The sequence below is a fragment of the Paralichthys olivaceus genome, chromosome 17, assembly GCF_024713975.1.
Source record: "Paralichthys olivaceus isolate ysfri-2021 chromosome 17, ASM2471397v2, whole genome shotgun sequence".
Classification (NCBI taxonomy): Eukaryota; Metazoa; Chordata; class Actinopteri; order Pleuronectiformes; family Paralichthyidae; genus Paralichthys; species Paralichthys olivaceus.
The window spans coordinates 2,755,028-2,772,895 of record NC_091109.1 but is presented as its reverse complement, the minus strand read 5'-3'; the positions used below and the strand labels follow the sequence as shown (position 1 = coordinate 2,772,895).

The following is a 17,868-nucleotide window of genomic DNA, read 5'->3' as shown; positions in this document are numbered from 1 at the left end:
AACTTTCTCTGTATTTATTATTAATATTTATTGATTTCTGCCTGGAAGTCAAATTGTTCCTCTGGGATACTTTACTCTACAGCTGCTGGGATCTAAACCAGAAAAGTGTAGGATGTAACAGACACATGTTTTTGAATGAGATTTTAAACAGTAAAATACAGATGTCCTGACACATTAGGCCAAAAATATTCAAACATCTGCTCAACAATCCCCAACGCTCCACAAGCTGATTTAAATTTCAGACTCATAGAAACATGTGTGATTTTATTTCGCTGTGAATTTCTGTGTCATGGTGACTGAGCGTGATTTTGATTCGGATTCACGTTCTTTAGGGGCAGACCCAGTGTTTTCAGTGTGGTATTGATTTACAGACTCTTTATCAGGTCGAGCTTGCAGCAGTTGAATAACAGGCAACTCGTCTGAACTCATATCATGGGCGACACAGCTAAAGATATCTAAAAAGAAAAACTGGTTGGGAGACGGGGGATGAGAGACAGAATATGTCACTGACAGACTGGCAGAAGCAAAGAAAGAACATAACACCAGATAAGGCATATTGGACAGACTGGCTTCTGTTCTCGGCAGCAGATTACTGTGACCTCCATCTTAAATTAAAAACACATCCTCAGTCATTTGCTCAGGGTCAGTCTGGGCCGCCACATAGCAGCACAGGCAGCGACGGAGCTCACCAGCTAATCACAAGTGACATGGGAACGTTAACAGGAAGCTGGGGAATCAGCAGCAGGACTAGAGAAGTTCAAAGTTAGTTAGTCTTCTCTGTTTTCCCCTTAAAATTTGAACTGAGACTAGTTTTAGCTGTTTCTCTTTTATGGGACGAACTCACAACTACAAATATTCCCCTAACAACAGCATTCTGTCCTTTACCTGCAATTTTAAATCCCGACACAGAGACAAAAGACTTAAATCACTGAGAGACTAAGCAGCAGTTAATGTCGCTCCTCAGGTGGATACCTGCCAATGTGACCACTGCACAGCACAAACTGTTTTCATTGCTTGACCAAACAGATTCAGTTCCCCCTGACCTTCAACTTTATCCCGAACGCACCCTCTCGCCAGTCTGTTAACACATGATACACAATCAATAGGTGACCTCTCCTGATGGAGCAAAGTGGCTGCTCAATAACCTCAGCAACACATGCACGACTCACACATTTACAAATAGACAAGCTCAAAGCGTACACATGCACACAGACACATGCATGAACACACAGACAGCATCAGTCCTGACCTTTCAACAAACCCTCTGATTCATTTCATCCGTCCTAATTGCTTGCAGGGATGATGTGCAAACAATAACAGTCAGTATTTCCCCCAGCGTAAGATCTGATGATCCGATCGTCTGCTACGATCTGAGCTCATCCTCTGAACCACTGAGGAAAAAAAAACCACCACACAAAATTTCTGCTTAAAAAACAGCCCTGAAGCAGGGAAGCTTTCGACAGTAAACATTGAAACTTCTCTTTACTTTCGGGACAATGCTGGCTTTTACAGCTTTTGACTCATTTCCTCTTTCTTTGCAGAGGATTTTTTTCATTGCTTATTTTGCATTCATTCGAGGAATCGTCACCTTAAACGGCACTTTCTCAAACTAATTTCCTATTTGGGTTGGCACTCTGGTGTGCGTCTAATGCAGTAAGCATCAAAAATCCTTGAACATTACTGGAAACATCATCTCTGCTGTGACCAGATGAATATTTTATAACATTTAATCGCAGGGAATGAGCTCTTATTAATGGAAAAAAAGGCAAAGTGACACTGGATTACAAACAATCACAAGCAGGGAACCCCTCCTGAACGAAGGGTAAGGTGTCTTAAAAAACTCCAGCACATCTGCGAGTCATTTGGGAAGGACATCAAATAACTGATTCATATTCATACCACCTCAGTTTTCTTTCCTTGTTGATGGATCAGATTTTCAGGGCACATACAGTAGCATTGGTTTGGCAGCTCTCTGGGTAGAGGGCAGTTCATATTTGACCTCCATTCAATACGTTCTGGGAAGCAGCTCTTTTCATTTCATCAAGCCGAAAACAAAAACACAGGAGAAATGGATTGCATCGCAGATGTCAAATTACATCCCACAACCCTTTTATGTATGACTTAAATAAACACGTTCAGATGAAGCTGGGTTGAAAGACGGCGAGTTCCAGTAGCGATGATGTACAGTGCACTGGCACCTCCAGCACCTCCAGCGAGTCCACAGGCCTTTGGGTGGCCGGGGAGTCAGACGGACATTTAATCAATATGCTGACCTCCTCGAACCAAGATGCATCTTATGGTTTCTGAGGGACTCCAGTGTGATGACAAACCTCTCAATGCACAGCAACAGCAAAAACGAGAGGGGATGTTCTCAAATGAGAGACATACTTTATTTATTCTTTTGCCCGGTGGCTCTAAGGTGCAAAACCAACATTAATTAAAATGCAAAAACAAAACAGAAAGCAGAAAAAAACCTTTGACATTACCCAAAATATATAAAATATTTCTGGAAACAAGACCAAAACAGATGATAGAGAAAATGTGACTACAGTGAAAATATGTTGTTTTCTGAGATGTCATGGTGCAAAATGTTTTGAACCCACCATATTTCTATAACCCTGTACTTATCTGTCGGTAGCTGATCCATTGTTTATGCAAGGTTTTACATCGTTCACTTATCATTCGCTCCAACCCACTGTGTTCCCGACATTTATTACCGTTCTGCAGTGACATGAATATCACATTCATAATTAAACTGCTCCCACTAATTTACTCGCCATCTAATTAGCACTTACTGGGGCACAGGAGGCAAAGGCCTCTAAATGGGAGTCAATGTCCTCTTTGCGATGTGGATTTCGGGCTCCCATCGCCTCAACCTGACAATACAGCTTTCACATAAACACAGAGAATTCCCCTCACGGCTAACACCATTAATCACCTCCCTTGGACACTAAACCGTTAGCTGATGAAAAATAGTTTAATTCACCATTTTATTACAACACCATGCTGCTGGAAATAAAGTGTCATACATTTCTAACATGTCTGAATATGTTTTTAGACACAAACTGGAAAATGTCTGTGCAATTGGGACCAGACATTTTTGGGAGTTTGTCTTTCAAACATGAAGAACGCAGCTGGAGATCGATCAAGTCAGATGTGTTCACAACAATGAGAACATTTCTGGAAGTTTCTGCAAGGAGTGGCGTCTCTTTTTCTTTTTTTTCAGTTATAAGATCACGTCTTAATAACATCATCAACACGCCCACTTCTTTGCTGTGAATACTCACATCTTCCTGCTGTAGGACGGCAGGAAAACCTGTGGAGAATGTCTGCAGGGACATTTACGTTCTCACATACAGCCTCTCTAGAAATCTTTAGAAGAATGTCTGGAGTTTTGAGGTAAAAGCAGCAGTAACCAAATACTTCGTACACAATGAACCAATCCTGCAGTTTCTGAGACAAGACAAAGGCCAAAAGCAAAATTTACTCTCCATGGGAAAATAAGAAAAAAGTGGTTGAGTATACTGTGACATGTTTGTGCTGTTCATCAAAGAAATGGAATGGAAAGAGAAATGCAAAATATTCATGCACAAACAAGCTGGAAATATTCAAACCCAGTTACACGTATAACAAACACTAGTATTTAATAGACATGCCACTTTAAATTGTCAGCCCGGGACTTTCAGACCAGCCAATTTTCTGCTGCTCACTGAGCCAAACCACAGAATTTGATTTATTGTGCCCATTACAACGATATTTTGTTGCCTTCTGGATCATAACATGTGTACCCTTCACCACACCCAGACCTCCCTTCATTATCAGGATGCTTGCTCTTGCCAGACAGTACAAGAAAACACAATTAACTCCCACATTCACTGCAGGACAAGCCTCTGGATGAAGACGTGAGAGTGTCTCGTTACCTGGGCAGCGCATGGGAACCGCGAGCACTCTCCCCCGCTTTCTCGTGACTCAAACGCAGCAGCACACACACACAAAGGGCGGCTGGTACACCTTGCAATTCATCACCAGGGAGCGTCAAAGCGAACCTTTGTTCCTGGCTCTGTGCTAAAGCTGCATGGGCACAACTCTCAGTGAGTAAGCATTGGCACAGAGGCAGAAACCTGAACACCTGGCACAAACCAGACCTCCTTTACCAGAATCCCTTGTTGAAGCTCTTTTTTTTGTTTAGCTCACATTTGTTTGACCAATCATGTTTGATCAAGTCAAAAGAAGAATTGTGCTACAAGTGCATCTCTCATCGTGTATGTGTTGCCAATTGGCCTCATGTTTACAGCTTCAGGGTGAGCTCAGCACCGCCTAAGGAGGTGGACAGCTGGGAGACGCTGGAACAACCTTGTCCACAACAACAGGCCTCCAAACAAAAATCACCCTGAACTTTAGAAAGACCTCTATTGGTTTCTGGGAAGAATCCTTTATCCTTCCTTTCCTGGCAGTCCTGATTCCTGAAGGGTGAAGCGATGAACAGTGGGGCCAAGATAAGCCAGCAGACGTATTACAAGAACTCATCATGACTCATTAAGGAGTGAATTACCAAATCAAAGCCACAGAACAATGCTGACCATTCCACACATACTGGGACATGCAATACCCTGAGGCTGTAACTGTAATCTGCATGTTGCTGTGGGAGGAAGCTAGAGTACCTGGAGAAAAAAAACATATATGGATGCAAACTCCACAGAGATCCCCTTTTCCCTAGATCCTAAAGATTTGCTCTGTCTATTCACGTTATGTGTGTGAGGTGGCAAACCAAAGAAAAACTTTGATGCGGTCTTCAAAGTCACATTGTATTCTTTGCCTTCCTGTCACGTAGAAATACACCTGTGGCTATAAACCTTTTTCATTTCACCCTAAAAAGTGCTCTGGCCCATCAAAGCCCTTGAGTCTGTTGCCGCAGGCATAAGTGTTCTTTGTCAGGATGAGTTTGTTGGGGAGAGAAAGTTCTGGACAGGGGACATGGATACACTTTCCGGGCAAAGTAACAAAGTCATTGGTGTTGGACGTGCGACAAGGAAAACACATCAATGTTCGCTCTGCACAGTTCGAAACTTAACACGCTCAAGTGTGTAAAGCACCAGCAGGCGTCATGGTATAATCATGGCGACGGCCACATGTTACATCTGGTATGTTTGATTTAGTGAAGGGAGTAACCTGCATGTAATAAAACTGTAATTGATGGCTGTGGGGGTGACGGGGCTATTAACTTGATGAACACGCTCATAAGCAGATCAATCGGAGCTAAGGTTACGGGGTCAGCTCAAATGCAATTGCTCTCACTTAAGTAAATGAAGGTCTTTTTCATTTGGTTGACAAAGGGATGTGCGTTGTTCAAGCTGTCGCATTTGACTGAGTTCGCTGGAACTGACCAGGCGTTCCAGATTGTCCGATTATTCCAGCTCCTACACAAAGCAAAAATAAACAGCAGTGGATGTGCTACTGGAAGTATAACCTTCAACTCCACAACATAAAGTATACTGTGAAATAAACCTGGTCTACGAAGCAACTACTGCACTAGTTTTCTTGTGTACTTTCTTGTGTACTTGTGTTTAATCCATTCCTTTCACTTGTGATCTTATAGAGAGATGCAACTAACAAAGATGCTTTGCCTTGTTTAAAAAGCATAAAGGAAAGGAAATGATACAAAAAACAAGTTTTCTTTGAGAAAAACATCAGACGTGTTTCTATCACAAGGTCTATTTAATATTAAGGGAGAAGACAACAACACAAGGAATTCGACCAGGCCTCCGGTCTTCAGAAACTACTGAGGATAAAGACTTTGTCCTTACAGCAACATATCGATTCTCTACTTCATTTGCTTCACTCACTTGACTTCAAAAATATGAAAGAGTAAAAAGCAAGAGAGCGGCAGTGAAAACAACTGTAATATATCTGAGAGGCAGACACTGATACTCCCGGAGTGTGAGAGAGAAAATGTTCACACGCAGTTGCACATGTAGGCAGAGGCATGTAGCAGCATGCCGCAAACTCCGTGAGTGACACTTTGTTTTTGTGGGACAAAGCCAAGCCGTCGCTCCTGCTGGGCTCAGGATATGAAGCCTGCTGCAGGGTGGGAGTGACTGGCTCATCTGCCGGGTGGTTGCACTTCTTTCAGTTCCCCCGGAACATCGCGCTCTCTCCGCTCCGTCATGACAGAGGAGCATGTAATACTTGCCTCCCCTTTGAAGAGCCGCCGCTTTAAACCGTCGACAGTGAGCGCGTCTTTGGATTCGTTTCATCACTTTGGTGCAGGCGCTGCGTGATAAAGCAGCAGGAGCCATATAATTTTCACATTTAGAGGGGTTGGTTTAAGTTCTGATGTACAGCTACAATATGGCCACCTGCAGGCGTCTGTGTGAGCTTTACTTTCATTCTGGCTTCATTTCTCATTGTTTCACTACAGTGTGAATCACACAAAGACAAATTCAACTATGTTTCTATTTCATGCATATTTGGGCACATTGGTAAATTCTGTCAAATTGCACTGACTCAGTAGAACAGGAAATTACAAACTGATTAAGGAAATGAGGCAGGAAAAGGAAGTCAACACACCAACCAAATATGTAACCAAGTTCTTTGCCCTTGCAATCGATGCTGATCATTCACTGTATTTTAAAATGTGATATTTACTCTTCTTTAATGATCGTCTCTTGCACTGTGTGGCCGGTCGGCACAGGAGGGGAACTGAACATTTACTTGGCCTCCCCCCTCAGCTCGTTATCCTGTCACTCACTCCCCAGGAAAGAAAAGAAAAAGGCAACTCCTCCCACTGACATAAAAAAGCTTTCTATTCATTTCACTCTCCAGCCGATGATCCAGCATCTCCTCTGGCGACAGAGTCTGCAGGAGGAGCAGATAACGGCCCGACTAGGAGGCTGCGGCCCACTGGCAGATTTCTAATCGTCTACGGCAAAGGGGATGTTTATCATGAACAGAAAAAGCTGGTTATGACTCAATGTATTGCTACATATCAAGGCCGCTTCGTTCATCTTCCTGCTCCTGCTTCCTGCCTTTGACCTTTTCAAAATGGCATGATGTTAAAGATCTGTTTTTTTTTTTTTCCAAACAAATCACACAAGTAGAGGAGAAGGCCAGGGAGTAATTACTGCCACCTCGAAGACGTGATAACTCGGCCAGGGCGCTGGAGCAACTGGAAGTGGAGGAGCTTTTTGAACCACATGAAAGACAATGAGAAAGAGCTAAAGAGGAGCTTAACTGCGCTGGGTTTCATTAACCAGTGGCCTCTTTGCTCTTTGTCTCTGAGCCTATTGAACTCCAGCACTCTCAAGCCGTCAGACTGAGCTTCTTCGCAGAGCAGAGGGGGGCGGAGCTGGAGCAACAAGGGCCCCGGCGTGACTAATGCGGGAGCCTGGTGCTGCTGTGGCATGCTGGTGCGGGGGTATGACCCTGCCGCCTCCCTGCTTCTGCAGTGCACGGCGTAGCCCGCACTCACCGCATGCAGGGCAGCACAATAATCCCAGTCGCCGCCGCCGCCACCCATCTCTCACCCCTCCTCATACCACCCCACCCCCGTCATCTATTGAAGGCAGCTCCTTTCAGCAGGTCATTCAGAGGGCCAATAAAGAGGCTAGCTCATTCTGTCCGCTCTGAAATGTGCAATGTCAGAAAGAGAAGCGAGGGCGGGGAGAGATTTCAAGAGGGTTCACTGAAGTAGACTGAACCCTACGTGAGAGAAATTCCTGGCATCATAAATTGGCCAACTGGGTTTCCCATAAACCAGCTGGGTTTAGGTAAAGTCTAGGGTTTAGATAAACTCATATGGGAACAACCTTTGACTAAACACCAGCTGTAAACTGAGGCATAGTGCTTGTCTTCTCAAATCATCAAAAATGTCTCTTACTTTAACAAGACGGCGAGTTGATGAATGATTGACTCTTCTTCCGTTGACTTTCATGAGGTGTTATCAATATTTATGGATCAGTCAGTCTTTTAAACAAGAGTAGCAGAGTTTCCATTCATATTTAGTGCAAATCTTTGAAGATATTATTCAAATTCAAGCAGATTTAGCACGAAAGGGGAGAGTGAGCTGGAAAGAAATGCAGCAAAGAGCCGAGTCCGAACTGCACCTGCGGTCACTGTTCACAGGGCGCCCACTTAACCAGCTGAGCAACTGGACACACTGGTGCAAATGTTAGCCACGTTTTTTTATGTCTGCAAAAGACAAAAACAAAAGCACTTCAGAAGAGACGAAGAAGCCATTCAACCCTCACAACAAACAAAAACACAGCAGAAAACATGGTGGATGGCTGATGTCTTCATCAGCCAGTATTTTTCCTCTCGTCAGCGGGGCGGAAACTTGGGTGACATTTAAGTCGCTGGTTTTATGTACGTCATGATTTATGCAGCGAGTCTGTTTCCATCGCCGTTTGTAGGATTTTGGATTTATTGTTAAATCCCCTCATGCACCTCAGCCAAGTCAAAACCTTTTTTCTTTTTAATTTCCAACGTCTCTTTCCAGTTTTATGCACAAATTAAAAATGTGCATCATATTGAAGTTGCTGAGAACTTCTTTATCTTTGCAGACACCTGTGGCACCAGAGAAAGTGACTAAGTAAAGTCAAATCAAGAATTAAAGATGTGAGATTTGTTGACACATTCAGGTATTTAATCAACTTGGAACCAGATAAACATCAGAATCAGCAACCAGAACTCCTCCCTATAGTCACTAACTCTTTGAGATCTGTCTGCATGTTTCTGTGCAGCTCACACTCCTCCTGCGCCTCTGCCTGTGTATTCGTATGATTTCAGAGGCAGCTACTGGCAGTATGATGGATGAGGAGCGGCACCCTGGAGCCGGAGCATCCACATCGCCGCTGCCTGTGAGCGGGTTAACCCTCAACCTCCCTGCGCCATCAAGAAACTCGGAGCATCCGCAACAAATGAAATTCCACACGCAACCACAATCTTAGCACATTAACAGCCCTCAGCACAGACTTCTAAACCAGACCACATCATTACAGCACGGAGGCAAGACTTTCTCTCTCACGCTCATGCAGCTATCTCGGATTCAGACGCTGTCCAGACTCCGGAGAGCATCTCTGATTCCACTCCCAGAAAAACACAGGGGTGCAAATTAACCCCCAAATCAGTCCCATGTTTTGTGAGTGTGCCACCGGTGGGTGTATCGCTGGGTGAACATCAGAGCCACAGACTGAAAGCTTAAGAAAAAAAAAAAAAGATGCTCTGGGCTCACAGGATGTTGTGTAATCTTGCCCAGATGTGCTCCACAGCTCATCTAACTAATAAATGCAAACGGGGGAATGAAAGCTTCGACCAGCCTTCATATCTCTGGCTCTACTGGAGCTGCTCAGAGCTTCTGGAAGCTTTTCCTAGGAGGTACATTTTATCTTCCCAGATAGCTTGTAAAGACTAAAGGAGTCCACCTGTGCTGTGTTAATAAATCTAAGAAAGGACAATCGGCTGCTCCTTGCAGCAGCAGAGTGGAGGTCAGCCTGTGACGAGGGAAGCACCTCACCCAGTTGTCTAAAAATACTGTCCTAGATACTGGAGGACTGGAGTTTAACTGTGTCCAGCTCGCAGTAGATGGAGGAGAGAGGTGCCCTGAAAGGAAAAATTGTGTTTTTTTATTTGTGGGTGTTGTTGTTTTGGAGTTTTTCTCGGTGTGTTACCTCTAAAACAAGCTTTATTCAGGCAGTTTCTCCATGAGGAAGAATGGGTAAAGGAAAACAACACTGATGTCAAATGAGCCAGAGTGCAGCACAGGCCAGGAGAATGATAGACTTTATAAATTAGACTGAGGAGGACGTCTAAAAAGTGCATGTGTGTGTGTGTTTGCTTGTCACACACAGCTGATAGCATCTTTCTCCCAAACCGAACCGCACATTCCTCTGTGGTCTACACACACACACACACACACACACACACACACACACTGGATTAATTTACAGTCACTGTCAGTGGACGAACATTTCGCCAAACTATCTGATACGTGATGAAAATTCGCTGCCAGCAATAAAAGCCCTGGAAAACAAGAGCTCGCCTGTGTGAGCAGCACCAGAGTTGGCAAGGACTTGCTCCACCATCTGTGTGAGGGTGAGTGTGAGGCCCGGTGTGAGTGGGTGTATGTGCAGTGTATGGAATGGACTAGATTGGAGATTAGGGTGAGACTTTAGGTGCACACGCTGTGGCTTTACAGTAGAGATATTGTTCACACTGCAGAGCTCTCGTCCTCCATGCATGGACTATGTCTCTCGATCAAGGACAGCAAGAGGGACAAAGGAAACACAGGACCTGCTCCAGAGAAAGCACCTGCAGGTTCCTGATGTTTCTGATCTCAGGTCTGGTAAAGGTTGCAGAACTAGATGACACCTCCAGGTTTGCAGAGAGAACAATGAGAGAAAAAGCTCCAGTCTCACACGTAAATAGAGCAAATTCAGATTTACGGCAGTGATGAGCTCATCTTATGGGAAATGCATGAGCAAAAAAAGCACAGCAATGAACTCAACATTTTAATTGGAGTGAAAATATGATAATTGGAAAACAAAGTCTTTAGTTAGTAGGTCATGACAGCCTTGTCAAGTGGATCCCAAACATGAAATAATGAAAGTAAAACAGCCTTGAGCCTTTTTCTGCTGCACACAAAGAACCTCTGCTTTCATTTCAAGCACATGGACAGAAGACATCTCGTTTCTTTCTCCTAAAGATCAAATCAAAGCATGAAACAAACTCATCCTGGTGCAAAAGAAAACCTGTGAACCTGCACGTGCCCCTGTTCTCCTGCATGTTCTGCTCTGCAGGGACTAAACTCAGTGTGACCAGCTTCATGCTTCATGGTGTGGCTGCAGGTTCTTACCGTCAGCGGCTGTGATCTCGGCTCGGACGTTCCCCACGCACTGCAAAACTACAACAACTCCAACGAGAAGGTCGATCGCCTTCACACCCGCCATATCCGAGTGTTCGTCCCGGTATCCCGGTGGGTTTTTATTCACAGAAGAAGGCGTCTGTCTCCTTGGTGCAGCCGACACTTCCACCGCTTCCCCGTGCACACTCCGAAACTCTCCTGCCTCCCGTGCTGCTTTTAAAACGGAAACCTGCCTGCGCTGCACTGAGCTGCGTCTCTCTGTTTTGTTCCAGCCTGTGCCAATCTGCGCGCTCCTGGGGAGGCGACGCGCTCGTCCTGACGGGTCTCCACCTCCAAAACGATACGGAAAAACGAAAAGAGGAGGAAGAAGAAGTTAAGACAGTTGAAGGCTCAACACACAGATCTCACTCCGATGAAGAAAGGTGCAGTGTGTGTGAGAGTGTGTGAGGGAGAGTGAAGGCTCATGCGCTCCTGGAGGAGACGGTGCGCTCCCTCCGTCATCAGGTCCTCAGAGCCAATGAGTCCTCATCTATCTATCTATCTATCTATCTATCTATCTATCTATCTATCTATCTATCTATCTATCTATCTATCTATCTATCTATCTATCTATCTGTCTATCTATCTATCTATGATCTTACTTCACTTTATATCTATCTATCTATCTGTTTGTCTGTCTATCTATCTATGATCTTACTCACCTTTCTATCTATCTATCTATCTATCTATCTATCTATCTATCTATCTATCTATCTATCTATCTATCTATCTATCTGTCTATCTATCTATCTATGATCTTACTCACCTTTCTATCTATCTATCTATCTATCTATCTATCTATCTATCTATCTATCTATCTATCTATCTATCTATATATGATGGTACTCACCTTTCTGTCTATCTATCTATCTATCTATCTATCTATCTATCTATCTATCTATCTATCTATCTATCTATCTATCTATCTCTCTCTCTCTCTCTCTCTCTGCCTGTTTGTCTATCTATCTATGATCTTACTCACCTTTCTATCAATCTATCTGTCTGTCTATCTATGAGGGTACTCACCTTTCTATCTATCTATCTCTCTATCTCTCTATCTATCTATCTTAACTGTCCCACCTATGTAGTCAGGTGATTGAACTGTGAGGGCGCCCTCTTCAGGTGCATCGTGTAATGTCCTAATTGTGTTCAGTTGACATTGACCACATCAGGAATATCAGCAACATGTGCAGGGGTCTGCAGGGATTTTTAGAAATGGTGAACGATGATCTTCCGAATTGATCCGAGGTCCTTGGTTGTGTGTTTTGTCTCCTCAGAGGCAGACAGACATTGATGGGAGGTGATGGTGGACAGATGGTGACATCTTTAATGTTTTTCCAAGACATCTCTCTCTCTCTCTCTCCCTCTCTCTGCTCAGTACGACGACACTTCATATTTTTCTCCCTCGATTCTTCACTGGCGCTCATTCCACTCAGGAAGGACAACTTGGACCACATGCTTGTTCCAATTAAGACACTCACTGTGGGAATTCAGGAGCTGCACCACAGTCATGGAAAAACTTCATGTAGAGAGGAAACTCTCGCATAAAGGGCTCCTTTTATAATTCACTTGACTTGTGTGCATGCATACTTAACATTTAAAGTAATTTTTTGGGGGGAAACTAAAAGGATTTTCAGACTTTCTAGTGTTTAAAGTCAAAAACCTAAGAGCACCAAATACTGGGCGAGTGTCTCACAGTGATCCAGTCATACTGCCAAATGAAAACAGATCAATAAATGGTAATCACTGCCGGAGTTTTGTCTGTAATTAGTAATTACCTTGATTATCCTCACTTGCCACTCCAAAGCTGCCGCCCCATTATCTCTACAGATAGTGGTGACTGCCAACAGAGTGGGAGTGGCAGCGGTGAGCGGATTTGTTTTTTAACTGCTGCTGCTTCGAGCCAGATCCAAATGTCAAATGTCAGTGACTGTGCAAAAGGCAGAGTCGTGCATTGACTTTGGGTCTTCAGCGTGCAGTCGTTATTATCATTATCCCCGAATAAATATCTGCTGACAGCAGCCGTCCATGATAGTGTCACATCCACTTTCTCACATAAATCTGACCCATCGTCTACTCAATTTCATCAGCTCACACCTCTTGTGCACTAAAGGGTCGTAAATCAAATCTCTGTGCGGGAAACACAAACAGTCCTGAAGCTGATAGAAGTAAAGAAAAAAAAAAAAAAAGGCTGCCAAGTGAAGTGCAGCCTTTTAATCCACAAAGCTCCTCTCAATGAGATCATGCAATACAAGGATGAGATGTGATTTAGACTTTGACAACGTGGCCGCAGAGGCTGGGAAAGTGGTCCTGGTTCCTTCATCCAGGCACATGCACTCATACACACGGCCCTCGCTGCAACTCTCTGCTGTTTAATCATCACAGCAGTCGAGACTCAGCAGCCGCAGCTCTTCATGCAGTCTGCTGCTCTAATCACCTTGTTCCACAACTGGAGCAAAAAAGAACTTCTCAGATGACCAGTCTGAAAATCTCTCTCTTCATCCATCTCTCCAAATCATCTTCTTTCACTGTCTCTCCAACCTTCTCCAACTCTTTCCCCCCTGCGGGACGTACAGAAAGGATCAGTCCCTGTGAGCCTTTGCTTGGCCGGAGACTACGCCATACTTGTGTGTCTCCCCATGGTGACCTTAAAGAGCGACAAGACGTCTGTGACAAAATTAATTAAATGAAATGGGAGGCTCTCAGCGACATCAGGTGAAGGGTGGTGGAGAGCGTAAATGTTCCATAGAGTGCTCACTGTCTGGGGCAGGGTTCCCCTCGTCGAGCAGCAGAGCGGCCTGTCACCACAGCATTTATGATGCTTGGCCGCTCAATCAGCGGAGAACAAAGTGTGGCGGCAAGGAACTGCCAACCCCGAGCAGAACGAGCTCAGTCTGTCTTTGCATCGGAGCAGCTGATCATTAGCTTTTCCATCTCATAATCACATCAGCGAAACTTGAAAGCACGCAATGATTTAGCTTTGCCTTTAGTGGAAACTTGAAAAAGGTTTGCTCTATTGCACAACACATGTAAGAAAGATTCTTGCACATGTTTTTTTTTAAACCTTTATCCTCCAGACAGAGAAAAGCTAAATCATCTACACCTGAGTCGCATGGGCCTCATGCTGCATTCCTGTTGTATTGGGTTTAACGTAATTATGAGTTTCTGACTTCTAAGTAGCACTTACATGAACATCCAAGCGATACTGGGGAGGTTTTATTTCTCTGAAAGCTCTCGTATATCTCGCTTGAGCAAATATGGATGCTTCCCAGTAAATGCAATTCAACCCAGATTTTTTGAATATTAGATTTGACCTCTCCCATGTTCGGTTGTCCCGATGTGAGCGGGACAACCATTAGCGGCTCAACTGGAAGTTACTAAACCTGCTACAGCCAATAGTTTGCTATTTTGGATGCCATCTTGCAAATGCATCTTTCTGCAGAATATGCAGAAAAACTATTTAAAATGTGGGGAAATGATGATTTGAAGAGGATATTATATTATATTGATCAACCCACTGAGCTACACTTATCCAATCCAAACACGTATTCTGCAAAATATTGCTTGTGTCTTTCTCTTCAAGCAAACAATAAATAAAACTCTTGGATCAAGTCAATATTTATGACGAGTCAGAACAAGGTGTAATCGGTTGTGCAAGGTGAAAAACACCTTTCGCAATATCTCTCCACTCATAACTAACCTTTATTGTTCAACACTTAAGATGTAGAAACAAGTTTTGCAACCTAATACAACAGGAGATTTAATCAAGAAGAACTCTGGCAGTGTCTTCTCTCCTCTGGGCTGTTTTTGTTGAAACCCTGTGAAGAACGGTTTAGCCGATGACCCCCCGGGCTGATCCCCATTCACACTCGCTGAATACAGAGGCAGAGTCAGCCAGGGAGAATGGAAGAACCAATCTGAGCTGTCGTTACCGGGACGGAGGGTTACATTTCACCTTGACTCGCAGGGGTCAGGTGTGTGACCTCATCTCCAGCTGCAGTCAGAGAGGAAATTGGGCTGAATGCTGTGAAGGCAGGAGATTCAACAGAGCAACTATTCAAATCACGCTAAAGTCGGCATTACTCCGACACAATGAGTCCTTCAAGACTGTCGTTACCGGACTCCACAGGAGCGTTTTCATTACAGGAGCAGATTGGTGCACGAACACAATAGTGACCTTTAGATGGACCCGGCTCTGTGATTAACAAAACTGCGACAACAACAATGGCTCCGGTGAGAAGAGCTGACTGACGTTGCTTTATCAACAACGCGGGGACAAAGGCTGCTCTCCTGGGTGTCATTCAACAGCATAAATAACGAAGCTACCAGAGAAATGTTCGTCTGGGACAAAAAGAAAAATGATGGCTGCACATTCTCAATCAGCGAGGCATCATGTGACAGCGTGCGAGTGTAAGGTGGCATTGTGTGTGTGTGTGTGTGTGTGTGTGTGTGTGTTTGGTGGGCTGCTGGTGGAAGAGGTTTTTGTGTCGGCCATTGATTGTTGTTTTGTTAGGTCAAATGTCACCGGGGTGAGAGAAACAAACATTAATGTAGACACTGTGAAAAGGCTGAGCTGGTGTTTTTGGTGATTCAGAGAGGCAGACAGAGCGGTGCCCGTCTAAAAAGGCTGCTGGCTTTGCAGTTATTCTGAATGTTTAGAAAAGTAATAACAACATGGATATAAAATAAAAAAACGTAGACTGACAAGAAAAGATCTACATTTGTTTAGCTGATGTTTAACAAGTCAGCACAAGTCTCATCATGACAGTATTCATGGGGAGATATTCGTTCTCACAAAGATAGATGACATGACAGCTCTGCCAACATGTCATGTCTGCGTCATGAAGCGGTGTCACATGTTTAGTAAAGGCCTGAGGAATAATCACACTCTTCTTGTGATTTAGCATATCGGTGTAACTGAAGCAGGAATTTCATTAGCACTTATATGTGATGACAGCGAGGCTCATAGGAAGCTACAGAACACGGCCTGGTCATGTAAATCAACATGAAGCGCCTATGGTCACTTATGTCGACATGTCTGATGAGACGCAGCTGACGAGAGCCACGACTGAACATGAATGACTGGTTTGAATGGCTGTTTATGACCCATCCACTCTGCACTGGTTGTCACAGAGAGTTAGAGAGTCAGCTCACGCAACAGCTGCAAGATGCTGACTTGTAATTTTCTAATAAAACCAGGTCATAACTATTTTATTTGCACTTGTGGGTATTAAAACAGATCAGTAATGAAAGCAGGACTCTTCCTGGAAGCTTTTCTTGTTCAGTGGAGCTTTTCAGTTCAGTGAACCAGATGTTTTCTGCTTTTGCCAACAACGAAGAAATCTTTTAATCACGACGCACAAACAAACCGCAACTGTTTCTGTGAGTGAAAGAACTGCGGCAATGTCAATAAACTGCTACTCTGGCAGCATTAAGTACAAAATTACCAAAATGTATTAGGGTTAGCGTTTATCCTTTTGTGTTATCTACTGTTTGATATTGACATTTGACTATTTTGCATGATAACCCAGATGCAACATTTAAATCTTAAACTGTAAGTAAATTATATTGATATGGATTTTGTACATATTTACTGTCCAGAAACGACCACCCTCTCTTTGAAAGTTCCACAAGAACAAGAATAATCTTATTTCCCCAAATTTCTAACTCTGCTCCTGCAGATGAATCTACGTAGCTATTAATGAGTAAATGCTGATTCACTGGTATTTACGTTGACAAAATGTGTTAAACTTTTGAATTCAGCAATCATGGGCTTGTCCGAAGTTTTTATTTAAGATGTTGGACCATAACAAGGGGAAGCGTCACGTAAAATTAAAAATAATTTAGCTGTAAATTACAGTAGTAGATCAGAATTGGTTTTCCGGTACTTGTCAGAATATCTGAATTCCCCTCCTCTCTTGAGTTTCTCCTGACTTGGCACCTCAGCAGGTCAAGACAAACTCATCAAGTGTTTGCCCACTCAGTTTGACACAGATCTACTGCAGCGTCGATATGTAAAGTCCACTGTTTTCATGCTTCAGAACTTCTGTGCTTGGTGCCATTAGCATCAGGGGGGTAATTGTACAACGGGTTGGTGAAGGACAGTTTGGCGTCTCTCCAGGTCGAACCCTGCTGCGGAGTAATAGACACAAAGAGACGGACATCATGTCACCGACCTCTGCACACATAATTATAGTGAAGGTTGAAAGGCTGAGCCGAGACACCTCACCTCCACCTCTCGCCTCCAGGGGTAGACGCTGATGGAAAGCCCCCGACCATCACTCTTCCTAGGGTTAACGCTGGGACAAATGCATGTGCTTTCATGAGGAGACGGGAGCTGAGAGAAGGAAAGTCATGTACAGCAATTAGAAATGACATGAGATCGCACAATTAAAATCGAATTGTTCCATTATGTGTCCATAATGACATTTTTAACGTTCACATCATCTTTCACTGACTCTTTCCACCACTCACTTTAATGACTGCTGAGGCAAGAGCTGCGCCGTGGAGATACCAGTTCACACTTCTTTATTTATAACTGTGCCCTAACTGGCAGCACATGAAAGCCAACATGTACGGACATGCCAATATATACAGACACATATTCACATGTGCTGTGTGTGTGTGTGTGTGTGTGTGTGTGTGTGTGTGTGTGTGTGTGTGTGTGTGTGTGTGTGTGTGTGTGGACACTGGAACACAATCTGCTTCAACTTGTTGGTATTAGCACATGTATTTATAGTTCAGAAGACTTTTAATCCAATTATCAGTGTGGAAAGTAAATGTGGAGTATCGTGAGCTTGCATTTCATCAAGCTGTAGCACACACACACACACACACACACACACACACACACACACACACACACACACACACACACACACACACACACACTTTCTGCCACCACTGCACCTTTGTGATGTAATGCATTTCAGTAGAAAAGCCTTTGAGTTTCTGAAGCTTATCATATTATT

The 17,868-nt window shown here is 43.8% G+C and overlaps 2 protein-coding genes across 3 annotated transcripts in view; both read right to left on the bottom strand.

Annotated features, from left to right (window-relative positions):
- The window catches only part of plxdc2b (plexin domain containing 2b), a 70,185-nt gene extending 58,555 nt beyond the window's left edge, over window positions 1-11,630 (bottom strand). The window contains exon 1 of the mRNA XM_020087791.2: window positions 10,850-11,630. Within this exon, the coding sequence (XP_019943350.1) occupies window positions 10,850-10,943 (94 nt within the window). The 5' untranslated portion in view covers window positions 10,944-11,630. The remainder of the gene's footprint in view (window positions 1-10,849) is intronic.
- Window positions 11,631-16,666: 5,036 nt separating this feature from the next.
- The window catches only part of malrd1 (MAM and LDL receptor class A domain containing 1), a 38,826-nt gene continuing 37,624 nt past the window's right edge, over window positions 16,667-17,868 (bottom strand). The window contains exons 32-33 of one of the 2 annotated variants that reach the window (XM_020087643.2): window positions 17,127-17,234; window positions 16,667-17,026 (exon numbers count right to left, since the gene is read on the bottom strand). In XM_020087643.2, the coding sequence (XP_019943202.2) occupies window positions 16,928-17,026; window positions 17,127-17,234 (207 nt within the window). In that variant the 3' untranslated portion in view covers window positions 16,667-16,927. Of the gene's footprint in view, window positions 17,030-17,126; window positions 17,235-17,868 lie in introns of both variants that reach the window. The other variant, XM_020087642.2, reaches the window with a different exon arrangement.